General features: G+C 43.0%; 1 protein-coding gene across 1 annotated transcript; it reads right to left on the bottom strand.

Moving 5' to 3' along the window:
- Positions 1–1550: 1550 nt before the first annotated feature.
- Positions 1551–18020, bottom strand: LOC307073827 (lanosterol synthase-like; the record flags this gene model as incomplete). Its single annotated transcript, XM_079733789.1, has 19 exons — positions 17937–18020; positions 17400–17568; positions 15966–16104; positions 15210–15318; positions 14702–14823; positions 14052–14091; positions 13413–13548; positions 12799–12907; positions 12282–12400; positions 11690–11787; positions 11327–11354; positions 11169–11225; positions 10745–10816; positions 10509–10564; positions 7983–8048; positions 7028–7108; positions 6711–6884; positions 1827–1905; positions 1551–1688 (listed from the first exon to the last, which is right to left on the bottom strand). The coding sequence occupies exons 1-19, from the start codon at positions 17948–17950 to the stop codon at positions 1551–1553; spliced, it is 1806 nt and encodes a 601-aa protein (XP_079589915.1). The 5' UTR covers positions 17951–18020.
- Between the last annotated feature and the right edge of the window lie 692 nt (positions 18021–18712).

The following is an 18712-nucleotide window of genomic DNA, read 5'->3' as shown; positions in this document are numbered from 1 at the left end:
GCTTCGCCTATAGGGGCCCCTAATTCACAAATAAACGGCATCTAGTAATACACCAGTGTCTGTGTGTTTCTTTCTGGATGTGTGCATGTCTGAATACACCTGCGATTCGCAGGGCAGCGGATGGCAGAGGCAGTGCGGGGGCTGTGGATACCGTGCGGGCAGTCAAGGCAAATATGACAACCGTTTAAATTAATTTGTTACAACACATGAGACCATCAGATCACTGAGTGGCTGCCAGTTGAAAACCACAGTCACACTAAAACCACTTCCCTGTGGGGGTGTTGGGAAAGTGTGTTTAGGTTTCCTAACTTCCAAGTAAACAACCGTTTTACATCACTATGCACTATTTTAGGAAGTTCATATTTCACAAGACACTATTATTCACACAGGCTGATGTGCTAACAATGTCTTGAAAGGTCAATACTCTCACCAGGGCCCTACGCCCTCACACATCGGCCCCTGGGCGCTCCCACAGGCCCTGGTGCTTATTGATGGGTTAAATACAGAGATAGCATTCAATTGACTTAGAAATGACAAAATAGTGAATTTATCCTGTAAACGTGAATACTATCTTATCGAAATAGTAATTGGCCCTTGGATATAATTCACAATTATTAGTTAAAACAAAAAAATATGTTGTTGGGGCAAGAAGAAACATGACATCAGATGTGTCAGATTTAAATAGTAGACACAATATAATCTGGTTTTCCATCTTGAAGGCCCTTCCCCTTCTTATAATGATCGCTTCTGATGGTAGTACGTCATACAAACATATATATTTTTAAATGTTAGCTTGCTAACATATGGTATGGGGCGTATACCGTGTAAACTGGCAAGACGGCATGCCAGGTAAGGTGATTGGAATGCGCTGATAAGCGAGCAGAGGTCTTCAGTGATCTCTTTTATCAGGCCCTCAGTCTGTCTGTTCTCCCCACGTGCTTCAAGAGGACCAGCACGATCGCTGTGCCAAAGGGTGTACCTGCATGGAAGACAACCGCCCTGTACCATTGATCATTCATCAGTCATCAGGAAGTGCTTTGAGGGGCAAGTCTGCTCCTTTTTATTTTCGTCTAGCATTTGTCATAAAGACTTGTCAGGGCGTGGCCAGTCCGATTCTTTTGTTCTGTGCAACTGACAATAAAATAGATGAAGTGGGTTGTTAGCCCATGAGCACACATCGCATACTTTCTTTCCATCTGCTGAAGATAACAAAAAAATCCATTGGAGATTAGAGGAAAAAAACACACTCCTACTGCGCATGTCTGATCACAGCAAACTGCCATGTATTTATTTATTTTATTGATTAAATGTAGTCCTTAATCCCTTCACATCGGGCGATGGAATGTAAACACAGACATCTGAGTGCATCGGTCTGTATAGCTTCAGTCTGAAATGTTGGGTGATTCTTGTCAGTTCGAAAAATGGTAGCCTGTTCCCTCCTGCGGTGACAGCCAGGGCACCACTTCAGGACTCACTTCACATCCTTTAGGCGTTTCTGCTGTGACAGCTGGTGGCTGTTGGTCGGTGGGTCGTCGGTTATCCACCAGGGGTCACAGCTTGACCTTCCCGGCTAGGGAGCTGGAGGGGTAGAGGGCGGAGAAGCGACCCAATGCCCAGACGGGGAAAATGTTCCTGTAGGAGGTGTAGCTGATGGCACAGCTCTTGTTGAACACACCGGAGATGTTCTCCTAGGGGGGGGAGAGAGAGAGAGTGAGAGAGAGTGAGAGTGAGAGTAAGAGTGAGAATCATGCGGTACTCAATTTGTAGGTGTGGTATTTACTTTTTTATTAAAGAGTGCCTCCGAGAAGACAGAGACGGCCGCATACCTGTGGCCAATCTCCATTGGGAAGCTGCTTGTCAATCAACAGCTTTATTCCTCTCTCAGTGGACTGTCTGTCAGGGTGCCTAGTTAAAGGAGGTCAGGTGATGGGTTTCTAAATAAACACCATCTCGTATATTTCGAAAAATAGCAGTTTGCATACTTCTTGAACATGAATAATGCGCACATGATCGATCTAATGCGAAATGCCTTGCAGCAAAAACAGCATAGCCTATGTAAAAAAGACTGACTCAAGTGTGTCTTTGTGTTTGTGAGAGTTTGCTTGCGTCAATAATTGATTTATGAGTAAGTCAGGATACGTAAGAAAGACCAACAACATTAATAGCATGTTTGCACTGATATTAATTGCTGAAAACCCAGATCTGGCAGCATTCAGATCTTATCTGGGTAGAATAGGCACCACAGATAGACTGTGAATACCTAATAATAATATTGTGAATACACTGTCAATCAGCATGTCCACCCCAATGGATAACAATTATATATGCTGAACATTTCTGCCTTATGGACACATAATGCCCATCTATGATTTTTCTGGACAGTCTTTTTTTGGCGCTGACATCTCATTCAATGACTTCATTTATTTACTCAATGACGTCACAGTGAGTACTGGTGTGGTCACATCGTTGGAAATTATGGGGAAAACATTTTCCCGACGTCGGAAGGTTCTCGTGACCGACAACTCATGACGCTCTTATGTTTCTACTTCCATTCGGCAACTGGGGCCAGATTTTGATAACAGGGTTGCCCAGTGTGTGACGTATGGTTTACTAGTGACGATCATGAACATGGTAGAACATGAACGTTTTACTCAATATAAAAGAATCAACCATCATATCACATACTTTACTAATGATTGACAGATTGATGTAACCGTCTGTTGGCATCGACTTTGCTCAGTTGCAAACATTGTGTACTGGTAAAAAAGCTCTAGATCAGCATTACTCATTGCGCGGCTCGCAAGCCACATGCGGCTCGCCAAGCCTCTATTTGCGGCTCGCATGGCGGTAAAAATATACAGTGATATGATCATGCAGTGAATACAGATATTTAAAAAAACAATACAAACAATTATTTAAAAAATAAATCAACAGCGGCATTAAAAGGTGGAAATATAGCCTTGTCTAGAAAATATTTTTAAACTTGCTCGGCTCTACGCTGACAGCGGGGTTGCCAGATTGGCGGTTTTCCTGCATAAGAAGAGAGAATGTGCTCTTTGGATGGACTTATTCTTATTAACTTATTCTTCAATAGCTTCCATGTTATGTGTCCCAGTGTCTCCACATTATTCCAGAAAATAGCACACAGTCACACAAGTCTTAATTTTCCTCTCAAAGTGCACCAGATTGATGCATTCCAGGTTAAAAGGTACCAAATTTTCTTACAGGGGAGCATGCCCCCGGACCCCGCTAAGGACCGGGTTCCCTCCACAGTTTCACAAAATTCTGTGGGAAACACTGCTTCAGGGAGGACATATTATTAAGCAAGCATACTTATTTATGACTGGATTTATAGCTTTTGATACTTTGCGGTAAAAATTGCTCTCCTGTTGACGTCGTCCTGTCAGTGCGGCTCTCCTGAAAAAAAATAGTGAATACTAGTAATGCGCGATATAAACGATATACGATATAAACGATAAAAAAAATGGCCTACGATAGAGATTTTAATTCTATCGCTCTATCGCGATAATGCATGTTGATGACGCAAAATACAATGGTTAATTTTTGGTTTGGTGCAATTCCTTTTCACATTGCAATTTTTGCAACAGTGCCAGAATTCGTCAACAAACCTGCATGTGTGCAAAGAACGTTAACCCATTTGCACCGGCTGCTGTGTGGCGCAACATTGTATCTAGTAGATACAATGTTGCTCCGCGCAGCCGGTACAAATGGGTTAATGGTAAACACGCATTGATGCGCAATCCGGTCTTAAAGGTAAACACGCACAGATGCGTGATCCGGTCTGAATGGGTTAAATCATTGGACAAAAAGGTCTGGGGCGTTGTAAAGCATTAAAGAAAAAGGGGGGGGGGGGAAGCACCGGTGAAAGTAAACAATCATGGATATCCAGCGTGATATACATTGATCTGCGGACTGGTCCAACTCCTTCTCCCTCATACTGACTCGGAATGTGTTAAATGCATCGGAATTATTAAGTTATGTTTTCCAGCATACTTTTTACTTGCTTTTGTCGGACCATCGGGTGGTGGCTCAACATGGAGCAAAGAGGAGACGGAATGTCTTTTGGATATCGGACCCAAATATCCAAAAGACGTTCCGTCTCCTCTTTGCTCCATGTTGAGCAACGTCTCCGAGACCACCTCTCCGGCTGGGTCAACCTCCTTTTGATGGTTACAAATATCACGTAATCGACAAAAATCTTAACAATCAATGATCGATCATCAATTAATCATGCCCATCCCCAATTGTCAGTACAGTGTCTGTTCCTTATCTAGAAAGACACCCGTTTTTCCTGTTCTCTGCATCTTGGGTGGCATTTAAGAACCAAGGACTTAAACTAAGTGTAGTGCCTTTTAGAATGGTTTGCGCTAAAGGAAAGAAACCCAATACTAATTTTATTTATCTGCAACATTATGTTGTATGATTACAGTGTTTCACAATAAATGTTCTCGAAATAACATACTATATTTCTCTTTTTTTTAAATACATTTAGCAGTTTGGCTTTCCTTAGGGTCTATGTAACCTGTTCTGAAACGGTTATTTTATGATTTTATATTGTGATATATATCGTTATCGCAAGAGGCTGCAATGTATATCGCAATATGGATTTTAGGCCATAACGCCCATCTCTAGTGAATACCACTGCTCTAGATAATGGCAAGTGTTGCCTTCCATACAGTGGCAGTACTGTATGTGCTTCTCATAAATAAAAGCAATAGGATAGTAGGTGATAGGCGTCAAGGAAATGAAGGCATGCAAATTTGAAACTGATCCTACCAAGTTCTGTTTAGTTTTGAATGTTTTTTATCGGATAAAAAACCCCTGCTGTGAAGAACTTTTAGAATCCCAACGTAGCGCACATGAACGGTCGCTGTCGGGAGCACGCGTAAGCGTGAGCGTCATCACTGGCGAGCCGTCTCGTTATCACCAGGACGATGAACGCGCCTTAATTCCTCATAAGGGCAATGCACCGCTTCGCCTATAGGGGCCCCTAATTCACAAATAAACGGCCTCTAGTATTACACCAGTGTCTGTGTGTTTCTTTCTGGATGTGTGCATGTCTTTGTATGTGTGTGTGTGTGTGTGTGTGTGTGTGTGTGTGTGTGTGTGTGTGTGTGTGTGTGTGTGTGTGTGTATGTGGGGGGGGGGGGGGTATTGGAGTAAAAAAAACAACAACATTGGTGAAGAATAAAGACGGAGCATAGTTGCGTCCAGGAGTAATGAATACACCTGTGATTCGCAGGGCAGCGGCTGGCACAGGCAGTGGTAGGGCTGTGGATACCTTGCGGGCAGTCAAGGCAAATATGACATCCGTTTCAATTAATTTGTTACAACACATGAGACCATCAGATCACTGAGTGGCTGCAAGTTGAAAACCACAGTCACACTAAAACCACTTCCCTGTGGGGGTGTTGGGAAAGTGTGTTTAGATTTCCTAACTTCCAAGTAAACAACCGTTTTATATAACTATGCCTGTAATTTTTGGGAAGTTCATATTTCACAAGACACTATTTTTCATACAGGCTGATGTGCTAACAATGTCTTGAAAGGTCAATACTCTCACCAGGGCCCTACGCCCTCACACATCGGCCCCTGGGCGCTCCCACAGGCCCTGGTGCTTATTGATGGGTTAAATACAGAGATAGCATTCAATTGACTTAGAAATTCCAAAATAGTGAATTTATCCTGTAAAGGTGAACATTATCTTATTGAAATAGTAATTAGCCCTTGGATATAATTCACAATTATTAGTTAAAACAAAAAAATATGTTGTTGGGGCAAGAAGAAACATGATATCAGATGTGTCAGATTTAAATTGTAGACACAATATAATCTGGTTTTCCTTATTGAAGGCCCTGCCCCTTCTTATAATGATCGCTTCTGATGGTAGCACGTCACACAAATATATATATATTTTTAAATGTTAGCTTGCTAACGTATGGTATGGGGCGTATACCGTGTAAACTGGCAAGACGACATGCCAGGTAAGGTGATTGGAATGCGCTGATAAGCGAGCAGAGGTCTTCAGTGATCTCTTTTATCAGCCCCTCAGTCTGTCTGTTCTCCCCACCTGCTTCAAGAGGACCAGCACGATCGCTGTGCCAAAGGGTGTACCTGCATAGAAGACAACCGCCCCGTAGCATTGATCATTCATCAGTCATCAGGAAGTGCTTTGAGGGGCAAGTCTGCTCCTTTTTAATTTCGTCTAGCATTTGTCATAAAGACTTGTCAGCGCGTGGCCAGTCCGATTCTTTTGTTCTGTGCAACTGACAATAAAATAGATGAAGTGGGTTGTTAGCCCATGAGCACACATCGCATACTTTCTTTCCATCTGCTGAAGATAACAAAAAAATCCATTGGAGATTAGAGGAAAAAAACACACTCCTACTGCGCATGTCTGATCACAGCAAACTGCCATGTATTTATTTATTTTATTGATTAAATGTAGTCCTTAATCCCTTCACATCGGGCGATGGAATGTAAACACATACATCTGAGTGCATCAGTCTGTATAGCCTCAGTCTGAAATGTTTGGTGATTCTTGCCAGTTCGAAAAATGGTAGCCTGTTCCCTCCTGCGGTGACAGCCAGGGCACAACTTCAGCACTCACTTCACATCCTTTAGGCATTTCTGCTGTGACAGCTGGTGGCTGTTGGTCGGTGGGTCGTCGGTTATTCACCAGGGGTCACAGCTTGACCTTCCCGGCTAGGGAGCTGGAGGGGTAGAGGGCGGAGAAGCGACCCAATGCCCAGACGGGGAAAATGTTCCTGTAGGAGGTGTAGCTGATGGCACAGCTCTTGTTGAACACACCGGAGATGTGCAACAGGAAGTCACAGCCCCTCCTCACCTCCCCACAGACCACCCTGGGGGATGGAGAGAGAGAGAGAGATAGAGAGAAAGAAAATGAAGGGAGGTAGGGGAAGATAAAGCAATTATAAAGTGAAATAATTCCGATATATAAAACGAGTGTCTATTTTTATTGAGGTACGTTTTCGGTGTTTCTTACTCGTCCTGGTAGACGTGGCCCATACAGGCAAAGGCCTCCAATCCAAACCAGGCCCCATAGGTGAAGCACACCCCCCAAGATCTGGTGGAAAACACACATCTTACCCAGGGTGCGATTTGCCGCTGGGGATGGTGGGGATTATCCCCCCCTCTGGTTTACACGTCCTACCCTCTGCTGAATTATTTTTATCCTCGGTGGGGATAAAAATTATCCCCCCCACCCAAAGTATTTTCACCATTACATCGTAATAATTAACAACCAAAATACACAGGGTCCGTCTTCATTTTGAAACATTTTAAAATGTTTCTCAAAATTATCCCCCCCTCTGGCTTTTTCACAAATCGCACCCTGATCTTACCTGACCTTTCCAACACTATTCAATGCTATGCGTTATGTTTTGGGCCATTTAGCAGACACTTTTATCCAAAGTGGGTTCCAATGAATACAGATATAGGTTATTAAAGGTCCCATGACATGCCACCAGGTGTGAGTGTGATTTGCCTTACAAGCCGTTTTGAAAATCTGCCCCTTATGACATCACAAGTGGGCATGTCCACCTAGATGTGTGCTGGATGGATCAGTTTACCAGCCTACCCAGTGGACTGTAGCAACCGTTGCTCATCTATCGCCCACTTGTGATGTCATAAGGGGAAGATTTACAAAACGGCTTGTAACAGCTGATCACACTCACACTTGGTGGCATGTCATGGGACCTTTAAGGACTGGCAGGTACCTGCCTTTTAATTACATGTAACGTTTTTATTATTTAATTATGAAAATTATCACCTGTTTAGGATAAAAGTGTTGGGCGAAAAGGCAGACAAAGTGAAGAGAAAGAGAAAGAAAATCAACATTGTTGACTACAGCTCCTGTTTAATATCTTATCAATAAACATTACAGATCTTTACAGAACATTACAGAGAATTAAACAATGATCAATAAATGTTGAACCCACCCTTCCCAGGAGCCGTTGCCTCTCTGCAGCCTCCTGCAGTATTCCAGTCCTCCCCTCAAAGTGGACCTGAAGGAGGAAAGTCAAGCCATGAACACCCATAGTGTGAGAAAGAAAGAAAGAAAGAAAGAAAGAAAGAAAGAAAGAAAGAAAGAAAGAAAGAAAGAAAGAAAGAAAGAAAGAGAGAGAGAGAGAGAGAGAGAGAGTGTGTGAGTATTTTTGCTGGCATGTGCGCTCGCGCCAGTGTGTATGTGAGTGTGTGTATCAGAGATGGAAATTAACTTTTTTGCCCACCAGCCACTGTGGCAGGTAGATTTAAAAATCTACCAGCCACTCATCTTTTTTACCAGCCACTTTTTCTACGCTATATATTTTAACATATGCGTACATTTTAAACAATATAATAGTAACACTAGATAAGAAAAGTGTTTTTCATACACATCATTTTTTCCATCAGAAGTGATTTTTACTGTAAGTAGGCGCTACCAAGGAACTGAGTTGAAAATATTACACTCTTACCGCATATGATAAACAATGCACAGGTATCTGCCATGTTAAGTCATGTTTATTTCAAAGGTGTTACAATGACAAGTTTGGGGATAATTCATCTATACAAAGTTTTTTCAATAAAAAACAAATTGACATATTAACAATAAAACAACATGCATGGCTACACCATCATAAGTCAATAGGAACATTTGTTTTTTCAATGCACTGGCCTTTTAATTTCTTCAATTCAACCAGATGTATAATGAAATCTGCCCCTATAATGCAACAGATGTATCCTCTCGGTATAGGAAGACTCATACTCTGCCTATGCATTCGAAATTAAACATTTGAAAACAGACCATGAAGAAACAAGAACAAGAAACAATGACTTAATAAGTGCAAGACACATTGAAAAACGTCAGAATACATTAAACTATATATATATATATATATATATATATATATATATATATATATATATATAAATAAATAGGAACTCGTTAGCGTATCTGTTTGTGTACGTTCGCTATGCAGCCCTGCTATTGCGCATTCACAGACTGGCTTTTGTCAAAGGAATACCCGGTCAATGATGGATTTAATATGGACACAAACGACTAAACATTGGATCTTTGTATGGATTTATATGCACGTTACGGGATGAATTGATAAGCTCCTGTAAGGGCCACGATGGCAGATGACAGCTGATTTGGAATGGAACAACAGCAAAGTAAGGAACTCAGACTTTTTTACTGTTGAATTATTATTGTTGTTTTAGAACGAGTATTGGAATACTCGCTTGGAATATCCAACGAGTATTCGAAGCCTGTATAATGGTATTCGGGACAGCCCTACGTCTTAGCACACACACTTGACATCTGTTTTGACCAGACTGACAAAAAGCAGCTGTTTGCCAAACAAGTGAGCAGAGCTCTAAGGTTACCCAACATGCTAGTTTGTTGCAACAGCAACAAGCTTGCATCAGGCCTATTAGAAAATAAAATAATAACTTACGTGAAGTGCCATTCGAAGTCTTGAAATGGCCTTCCCTTTTTGGCAATTGCGTGTGCATTTCGAACTAACTTCTATCAAGCTGGGCTGTTTTGAGGCTAACGAGCGTCCTCATCGCTGTCGTGGTTTCGGGCGCTGATTTTCCCTTGGCAATTTTCAAAACGTGAAGGTGACTTTTTGAGGACTCGTGGTCATCCACGGCTTCCAATTTTAGGTTTTGTGCCCCACTCACAAAACTATTGGACCTGTGGCCATCCGAAGCATGTTTACACAGAGAGCACAGAACATTGTCTGGCTTGTCCCGTCAAACACCAGCCGGTCACGGTGTTGCCTACTGTCCGATGTTCGCCATCTCTCATTAAAACAACGCTTCTTTTTGGGGATGACAGGCGTACTATCATCCGCCACCTGTACCTGGCCTACACTCTCCTCAGCTGTTCTCTTTCCTCCGGTGAGGAAACGCAACACTGCTTTCTCTAGTAGTTTTTTCTTTATATGTCAATAATTAGCCTAGCATACTATACCGAATGTTGATACCGGCATATTATCTCTATGGTTACCGGTTTATTATCCCGGATGTTGACAGTCGCAGTTCAGCAAAAGAGGCGTAGAAGAAGAAAGAGGCCGGATGTTGACAGTTATGGTTGTGGAACTGTGCAGCGCCGTATGACGAATGTATTAAATATGCAAATTTGATCGGACCTGACTGGAAAGTATTACCCGACACAGTGGCGGGTGAAGGGACACAATGCACCCGCCACCATACAAATCCACCCGCAAATGGCGTGTGGCGGGTGTTAATTTCCATCCCTGGTGTGTATGTACCTTACCAATCTATGATGGATATGCTAGCTCATCTCACACGTTCCTGCATGGACAGACAGGCAGTCTCTCTCTCAATAAACAGAGACGCAGTGTATAACTCACTCTCTCTCTCTCTCTCTCTCTCTCTCTCTCTCTCTCTCTCTCTCTCTCTCTCTCTCTCTCTCTCTCTCTCTCTCTCTCTCTCTCTCTCTCTCTCTCTCTCTCTCTCTCTCCTTGTTCATCTGTCTGTAGTACTTCTGGTATTCTGGAGGGTCCTCAGGGAAACAACCGGTTTATTAACTGATGGAAGATCTGAAAAGGCTTTATCTAATTCAAGTTAGCTAATCAAGTTTCTCATGCTTTACAAATAGATAAATAAATAACATTGTCTCATCTTTACGCTCCGTAATATTTATATCCACATTTATTTATTTATATTTAAAATGTTATTGTTTCAAAATTACCTGTGTAAAGGTGAGGAACTGATGAGCCCGTTGAAGACATTTAGCCAGCTTAGGATTGTCCTGACCACCTGCCTGACGGACCCGATAAGTAAAAAAATTGTAAATTATTTTCTTGAGCTTACACATACATCGTAATCAAACTTATTTTAAACAAGGAATTTGTATCCCAGGACTTTTTGTCGCACTTCAGGAAATACAAAGTGTCAGGAAACGACAATATAAACTTAAAGATAAGTTTGTTTAAACAAACAGTTGAAACAGGGACTCCTGAAAACTAATAGAGAGAATATGAAAGGTTAGATACAATGAATGTGTAAGATGGAAGATAATATTCACGTAGAACATTTAATTAAAAAAGGAGATATCAAATTGATTTGATAGTAAATATGTTCAACTTATATAAAACCAAGCAGGAAGACGTCACCTCCAGGTAGGCCTGCACGGCGAAGCAGGTGTCCCACAGCTGGGATCCGTTGGTCCCCTGCATCAGACAACACAGACTTAACACAACTTAACTATACTAACATATGTGTTATTCATAGCTCTGTACGGTTGTAAGCTGTGGCAGATTTCCAAACGCACCTGCATTTTCATGCCGTCCAATCCTAGCCTAGAGATGGCCGCAAAAGAAAATCATGTCAGGTCATCCAGTTCTGTTTATATAGAGGTAAAAACATGTTTGACACTTTTTATACCTTCAGGGAATGGCCCAACAATAAGTCAAGGTGGATGTCGTTGGATGTTCATTTTGACTTTTCTATTGTTAATACATATGGCATCTTGCATTGTCTTGAGTGCATACAATTATAGCATGGTTAGCATTAGCAGGACCAAGTTTTGAGACTAGACTAAATGACTAAGAGACTAGAAGGCTAGAGTCTATGTGGGGACTGGATTAACACAAGACTCTATGCAGGGGGGACTAGAAGAGGCGGGAGGGCTGACCAGAGGTAGTCCGGGATCCTGGACACGTGCTCCTGGAAGGCGGGGGAGGAGGGTCCGTCCACGTGCCAGCGCACCAGCATGTTGATGGTCTTGGAGATCTGGGGACCGGAGACCAGCAAAGGGCTTCATGCTCATGCAATCTATTTGCTACTTAGTCATTCAGTAGATGATCAACCCCTTTACATGTATACATATCTTCTTATGTGACCTTAATGAGCAGGTAGGGGTTAGAGCATCATTGGGGTTTGAATCAAGAACTTTTGATCTAGGTCCCAATGTGTATAAACGCCCTAACCATTTCATTATACTGCCTCCTACTGGTGGACAATCTAATGGATACTTTGTGGATACTGCTTGGCAGAAGGCTATAAGTAGATTTTGTTTTCATTTATTTCATTCAGTATTAATAAAATATCTATCGCTCTATCTATCTATCTATCTTGCAGTTGTGATTTTAGCTTAAGGTCATTTTAAACCTCGGCTTCAGTGTAACCAATTTCCGATTTAAAGTACACACATTTTGTGACATTTAGTCAGAGTACATTGATGTAACAGCAGGGAGAGGAGGACAGGTGGAACCCCTGTGTCTCACCGGGCCGATGCTGATGGACTTGGTGAAGCGGTCGTCTGCCTGGATGTGTTCGTACAGCTCCTTCACGGCCTTGCCCCTCAGACCCTTGCTGTGGTGGGCTTCATACACGTTCATGAACACTGGGGAGACACGCCGGTTAGAACCACACACACAAACACACACACACCAGCAGCAGACCCAGACACGGGCCAGCGTTCTCGAGCTGATACTAGAGGAGCTGTTACCGTAGCATAGACATACGTTGAAACATTAGCATCCCTGCGTCCTGATGTGGGAGGTTGTAGTGTTTCATCATTTGCATCTAATCATTATTTATTGATTCATATATTTTGTGTGGGCTTCTGTTCCTTTATAGACAAGAGAGTGAAGATAGAGAGGAATGTTGGTGCAAAACGAGGGTGATTAGCAAAGAAGTGATAGGACCGCAGGATTCGAACCGGGGACCCTTTAAGCTGTGTTACTGCTGCCGCATATGATGGATGCGACAGAGGTCAGAGGTCAGAGGGGAGCTGCGTACTATAGGCAAAGTCGAGCAGGCGGCTGTGGGGGGTGTACATGTCGCAGGCTGCTACGTTGTTCCTCTGGGCCGGCCAGATGATGCTTTCATAGTCCTGGACGTACAGCTCCTGAGGAACACAGAGAAAGAGAGAGTTCAACTTTAACCCAGAGGTTCATAACCCTAACCTGGGTTTAACCCCTTATCCATTCTAATGCTAGGTTAAATCCTGCAGTGCTTCTTCAACATAAAGGAAGGAACAAATAGAAAGCTTTCCATTGTTCATTGATGAAGTACATAATTATTTCCATATAATTATGTAATTATATAATTAATAGCCAATGTATTGCTTTTCAATTCTAGGATAAAGTTTTTTAAAAACCTGCCAACTGATTCCTTTGCAGGTCTTATTTTCAATCTTTATCTTAACCCTGCTTATCATGTTTCATCATTCTTTTGAATATATTACTCAACACAGGTAGCCTTTGGTCATGTGGATTATTTGCAGAAAGTAACTCATTACGTAAAGTAAGTAAAAGTAAAGCACAACAACGCCTTGGCAGTAAGACTGCAGGCATTAATCCCTTGAGTTTGGCGCCTCCTGTAGTTTGGTCGTGGAAACTACCAGCACCCACCTGTCGGAGGCTGAGCACCAGAGGGTCCTCCTTGGCCGCCAGACGGACGGCGTAGCAGTAGCTCATGGGCAGGTAGACCTGCCGGCAGTGACACCACAGTGTGGAGGGGTGGGCCGGCATCCAAGTAGGGAACAGCCTGACACACACATGTATTATCCTCCATAAGCATTGTCTTCTGGTGTTTTTCAATTTTTAGGCCTATATTTAATTTGATTACTTTTCTTTTTACATTTATAAATATAGCAAATGCACTGTTGTTCCACTCTCAGTATTATGCAATGATATATATATATATTGCTGCTATTAGACTTTGAATTATTGTCTTTCGTTTGATTTACACTGTTTGGTCCATTTTGGTACTAATAACTGAAAAGTCCTTATTTTGTTATTCTATGCAATGACTCAACTAGAGAACTGGAGGAAAAGGGTTTGGTATAATAGGTTATAGAACAGGGCTTAGTGTAATTGGATGTAGTCAGGGTTGAGTGGAATAGGTTGTTGAATAGGGTGTAGAACCTGGTGTAGTAGTATCGGGAGTGTAGAATAGGGTGTAGAACCGGGTGTAGTAGAATAGGGAGTAGAGAATAGGGTGTAGAACCGGGTGTAGTAGAATAGGGAGTAGAGAATAGGGTGTAGAACCGGGTGTAGTAGAATAGATAGTAGAGAATAGGGTGTAGAACTGGGTGTAGTAGATTGGGGAGTAAAAGAAAAGGGTGTAGAACCGGGTGTAATAGAATAGGTAATAGAAGAATAGGGTGTAGAACAGGGTTTAGTAGAATAGGGTGTAGAACAGGGATTAATAGAATAGTGTTTAGAACAAAGTTTAGTAGTACAACAGGGATTAGTATAATATGATGTAGAACAGGGTTTAGTAGAATAGGGTCTATAACAGGGTTTAATGGAATAGGGTGTAGAACAGGGTTTAGTGGAATAGAGTGTAGAACGGGGTTGAGTAGAATAGGGTCTATAACAGGGTTAAGTAGAATAGGGTATATAACAGAGTTTTGTCAAATAGGGTGTAGAACAGGGTTTAGTAGAATAGGGTGTAGAACAGGGTTTAGTAGAATAGGGTGTAGAACAGGGTTTAGTAAAGGGTGCACCCAGAGTGCAGAGTGGAATCCCTGCAGCACCGCCTGTGTACAGTGCAACACGATAACACATATATACAGGCAATGTAGTATGCTTTTTTATTTTGCTTTTATTTTTAAAGATTCAGTTAGCAGAATGGCATAAAATGCAGATATATGTTAGAAATATGTAGAAAGAAAATTCAAGGGTCACCCTCTGACCTTTGCTGTGCAGGTTGTTCCGAGCCCGAACCATATCTGGGTCATCGGGCTGAACTCCCAGAATCCTCAGTGAAGTGTAGCTCAGAGCATTGCCGAACACGGTCGACTTGTCTTCAATATGGCTACACAAGAAAACACAAGACAAAACATAAGCATATCTTTTGATATGAACATATTAAGAGCATTGCGATCAGCTTCCAAGTATAACATAACGTTTTATTTAAACCTCTTTTCCTATTTATAAATAAAAACATTTCAATACTCAATTTACCTAAATGTCTTAATCAACTTTCCTTTTCAAAATAAGAATCATAGCTTCGTAAAGCTTTTATATACCTCCCTCAATCTGTCTAAATAAAGAAGACATGAAATTAAATGAATCAGCTTATTACAGGTTTCAACGTTTCAACGTCCAACGTGGTCAGGCAATGCATGCATGCTTCATTGCTCTGCCTGCCCACGTGTGTGTTGTTCCAGGTACACGGTGTAGAGATGGAGGAACACATACAGGCCCCAGCCTCCATCAGGGAGCTGCACTGAGCGGAGGTACCGCACCATCTCCTTCCTCCAGGCCTCGGCCAGCGGGATCTGAGCCACATGGCAGGTGATCAGCAGACCTGCAGCACACACGCACACTGGCAGCCCGTTTCCCCGCGTGTCAGGTGCCCGGTAGGAATCACACGGTGAGCAAGGGTTAAAGCCGCAGTCGGCGTTTATTTCACAAGAATAATTCGTCTGCATCCTCGTGCTAGGGTCTCCGGGAGCCTCTAGTTCGACGCCGTGGTGCGGAATCCCTCCGTGTCGCTTCGCCGTTCGCCCGGCCTGGTGCTTGCTCCCTCCGTGTCACTCGCTCCGTGGTGCGGACGCCCTCCGTGTCACTCTCCCGGTTCGCCCGGTCTGGAGCTTCTTTTATGCCGGCTCCTGGTCCTTTCCCTTCCTCCGGCCAGGTGTCCCCGATCACGCTGATTGGGGGGAGAGACGTGGTGCTCTCTGTCGCCGGCTGGAGGGTGGCGACGGCAAACCAAGTCTACTGCGCCTCCTCGGACCCGCCCGGTCCGAGGTCCAGCGGCGGGATGCCACAGCACACATGGGCAATGAAACACACCCGCATGCACACTCAAACAGGCAATGACATACACACAGTCACAGTCACACAGGCACACAAGCAACGACACACACACACACACACACACACACACACAACGGGCAACGACTCACACACACACACTCAAACACAAAAGGCGCGCGTGTGCGCGTGTTATACCTGGCAGCAGGAAGAGGGGCCCCCCATAGTCCCCGGCCCAGTGGCCGTCCTCCGCCTGCAGCAGGCTGTAGAAGCCCATCCCCTTCAGGGCCGCGTCCGCCGCCGTGTGGACCGCCGGCGACGCCCTCACAAACCCACTCTGTTGGTACGGCAACAAACAGCTCTCAAGATTAGGGTTTTTAGGATTTTCAACAGGATTTTGTGGAGCTAATGTAGTTCTGCAATGATTGGAGTGATTTGGTTGCTGTTTTTAGTTCTGGTTTTATTGCTGATTTAGGCGCGAATCCAATCCGGGGCTGAACCAGAAATTCCAACCAAGTCTCTCAAACGGCCAATCAACATGTTATGATCGACTGTGTTGAAAGTCTATAGCATAATTAAAAGTGAGCAGTTTCCGCCCTCTGCAGCCTGGAGAAGATATTTGGTTAACCCAGGTTATTTTGGTACCATGGTGGTAAACCAGATTGAAATGTATCCAGGGTGGTACTTGATTTTTAAAAAATCAAGAACAATCGAGACCTATGATGAACTATGATTAAGACCTTCTTTATAAGCGGCTGAACTATGGTGGTCTGAAAGCAGGATTGGACTATTCCAGAGGTAAAGGAACACTACTTTAAAAGTCTGGTTGTTCTGAGGCATCAATCCATATTTGAGATGTTGGATCTAACGTCCAATTCCTAGCTTGTAAAACTTTGTTTAACTACTTGCATGAGATTAGTGGATGATTTAAAGAATAGACATTAGGGGTTTATAACTTTGTTGGTAGTATTGAACGGGAATCTGGGGTTGTGGCTATGTTTGGAAAAGATACCTGAAGGATATTGTGCTCTTCCCTCTTTAACTCATTTCTCATGTCTGACTAAAAGGTTCTCAGCCAGTTGGAGAGACATCCACGTGTCACCCAAAATCAGGACAAAATCATGTTCTTAGGAAACCTTGACCGTTAACCATGAAACATGGTTGATGTGATCAAAAGGAGGAGAAAGAACCCAGCAAACAAGGTCATGTTGTTCTTGTGTACAACTGCTAAACCACCTCTGCGGCCAGTTGGTTATACAGATGTCAGCCAGGATCCTGTGGCATGGTGAGGCTGTCATATGCTTTGGCTGCAGGTAGCTGTTTGTTTTGATACTCATCTTGTTGTTTTTAGGGGATTCTCGGTGGTGACGTTTGGTCGTCCTAGCGTTATAGAGGTCAACAGTGGATTTGGAACCGTTACAAGTAAGCTCTCAATTTCCATCTCAGAAACGGACGTGCACCTTGTTGTTTTTATCTCTTATTGTTGTTGGGGGTCACTCAAAGATTAGATAAGACTATATTCCAGTACAGTATATTAAACTGTTTTTACATATACACCGTAACTCTCGATATGACATCACGACGAGATACCACATTGATATCAAATTAGATAATTGACAGAAGAAAGTTTACCGTGTCCAGGCCGAGAGAGTGTGCCTCTAACATGGTCTGTTCCCTCTCCGGGGTCTTGTGGTCTTCCACATAGCGCCAGGTCTGCCTCCCCTCCACGTTGGCCAGTCTCCAGCGGCTCAGGTCGGTGGCTGCCTCCGTCTTGTAGGGGCCCCCTCGCCGCCGCAGATGCCTGGCATAGGAGAAGGATGGGGGTACAGGCAGTGAACCGGGTTTTTGGTGATGTGAGTGGTCAGTGAGTACAAAGTTAATGTATTTGACTACCTAGAAGAGCGCTATTTAATCATAATCATAAACACTACACTTCCGAAGTTTCAATTCTATTTAAAAGAGCGTATTTTGGGCAGCGTCGCAAAGATTCATTTTCAGCACCATGAACAGCACGCAAAAGTAGGATAACTTCTCGTGCAGCCAAATCCTTATAGCCCTACTTTGAGTCTTTCATGTCAACTTTTTATGGTAGAGACTTAAGAACGTACAAACACTAACGTATATAAAAAATACATCGTTTGTTTAACCGAAAAACAAAATAATACTTACGTCCCTTCAGTCATGTTGTGAGCAGTAGGATTTTGAACAGATACCCTGTCAAATGAATAGGTTTCTAGTTTACCACCTGGTTGAGTCGGCCCCCACGATAGAACTGAATGCGTAATGTAGTTTTTTTAGGAGAGTAAATCATTGCATGTGTAACAGTGTAAATAATTTATTTTATTTGTTAAATTCTGTTAAACTTGGGACTCCAACCAACATTTATTTATTTCTATTCTGAAAGTCCACGGCGGGAGTTTGTGTTTGAAAGTTCAGAAGCAACCAAGCTTACGTTGTGTTCGAACGGACTACGGCTGAATATATATATGCGAACAATGGTTGTGTGTTGTCCCATGTTGCAGGTACGTTTGTTTAATGCTTTGTGTTGTAATACCACTATACGATCACTTAATGTTTTTTGTTTGTGTTTGAAAGTTCAGAAGCAACCAAGCTTACGTTGTGTTCGAACGGACTACGGCTGAATATATATATGCGAACACTGGTTGTGTGTTGTCCCATGTTGTAGCAAATAAACCAGTCCAGTGCTCCACCCAACCTGTCTCCGTGAGTTTTATACAAGAAGCAGAAGGGCTGCGGTGTACCCAAGATCACACATGGATATTATTTAGGACTACGTTTCCCTCTTCGCATTGCAGTGCCTTCCGATTTCGTAGTCACTGGAAAGATATGAGCAGGGGCTTAGCTAGCCAATCACTAACCCGCTGGGCGGGGAAAGGGGTGGGTCTTTCTGATAACCCTCCAATAAACGGCTTCGAAAGGCTATC

Source organism: Pollachius pollachius (assembly GCF_949987615.1).
Source record: "Pollachius pollachius genome assembly, chromosome: 3".
NCBI classification, from domain to species: domain Eukaryota; kingdom Metazoa; phylum Chordata; class Actinopteri; order Gadiformes; family Gadidae; genus Pollachius; species Pollachius pollachius.
This window is presented reverse-complemented; position numbering and strand designations above follow the sequence as displayed.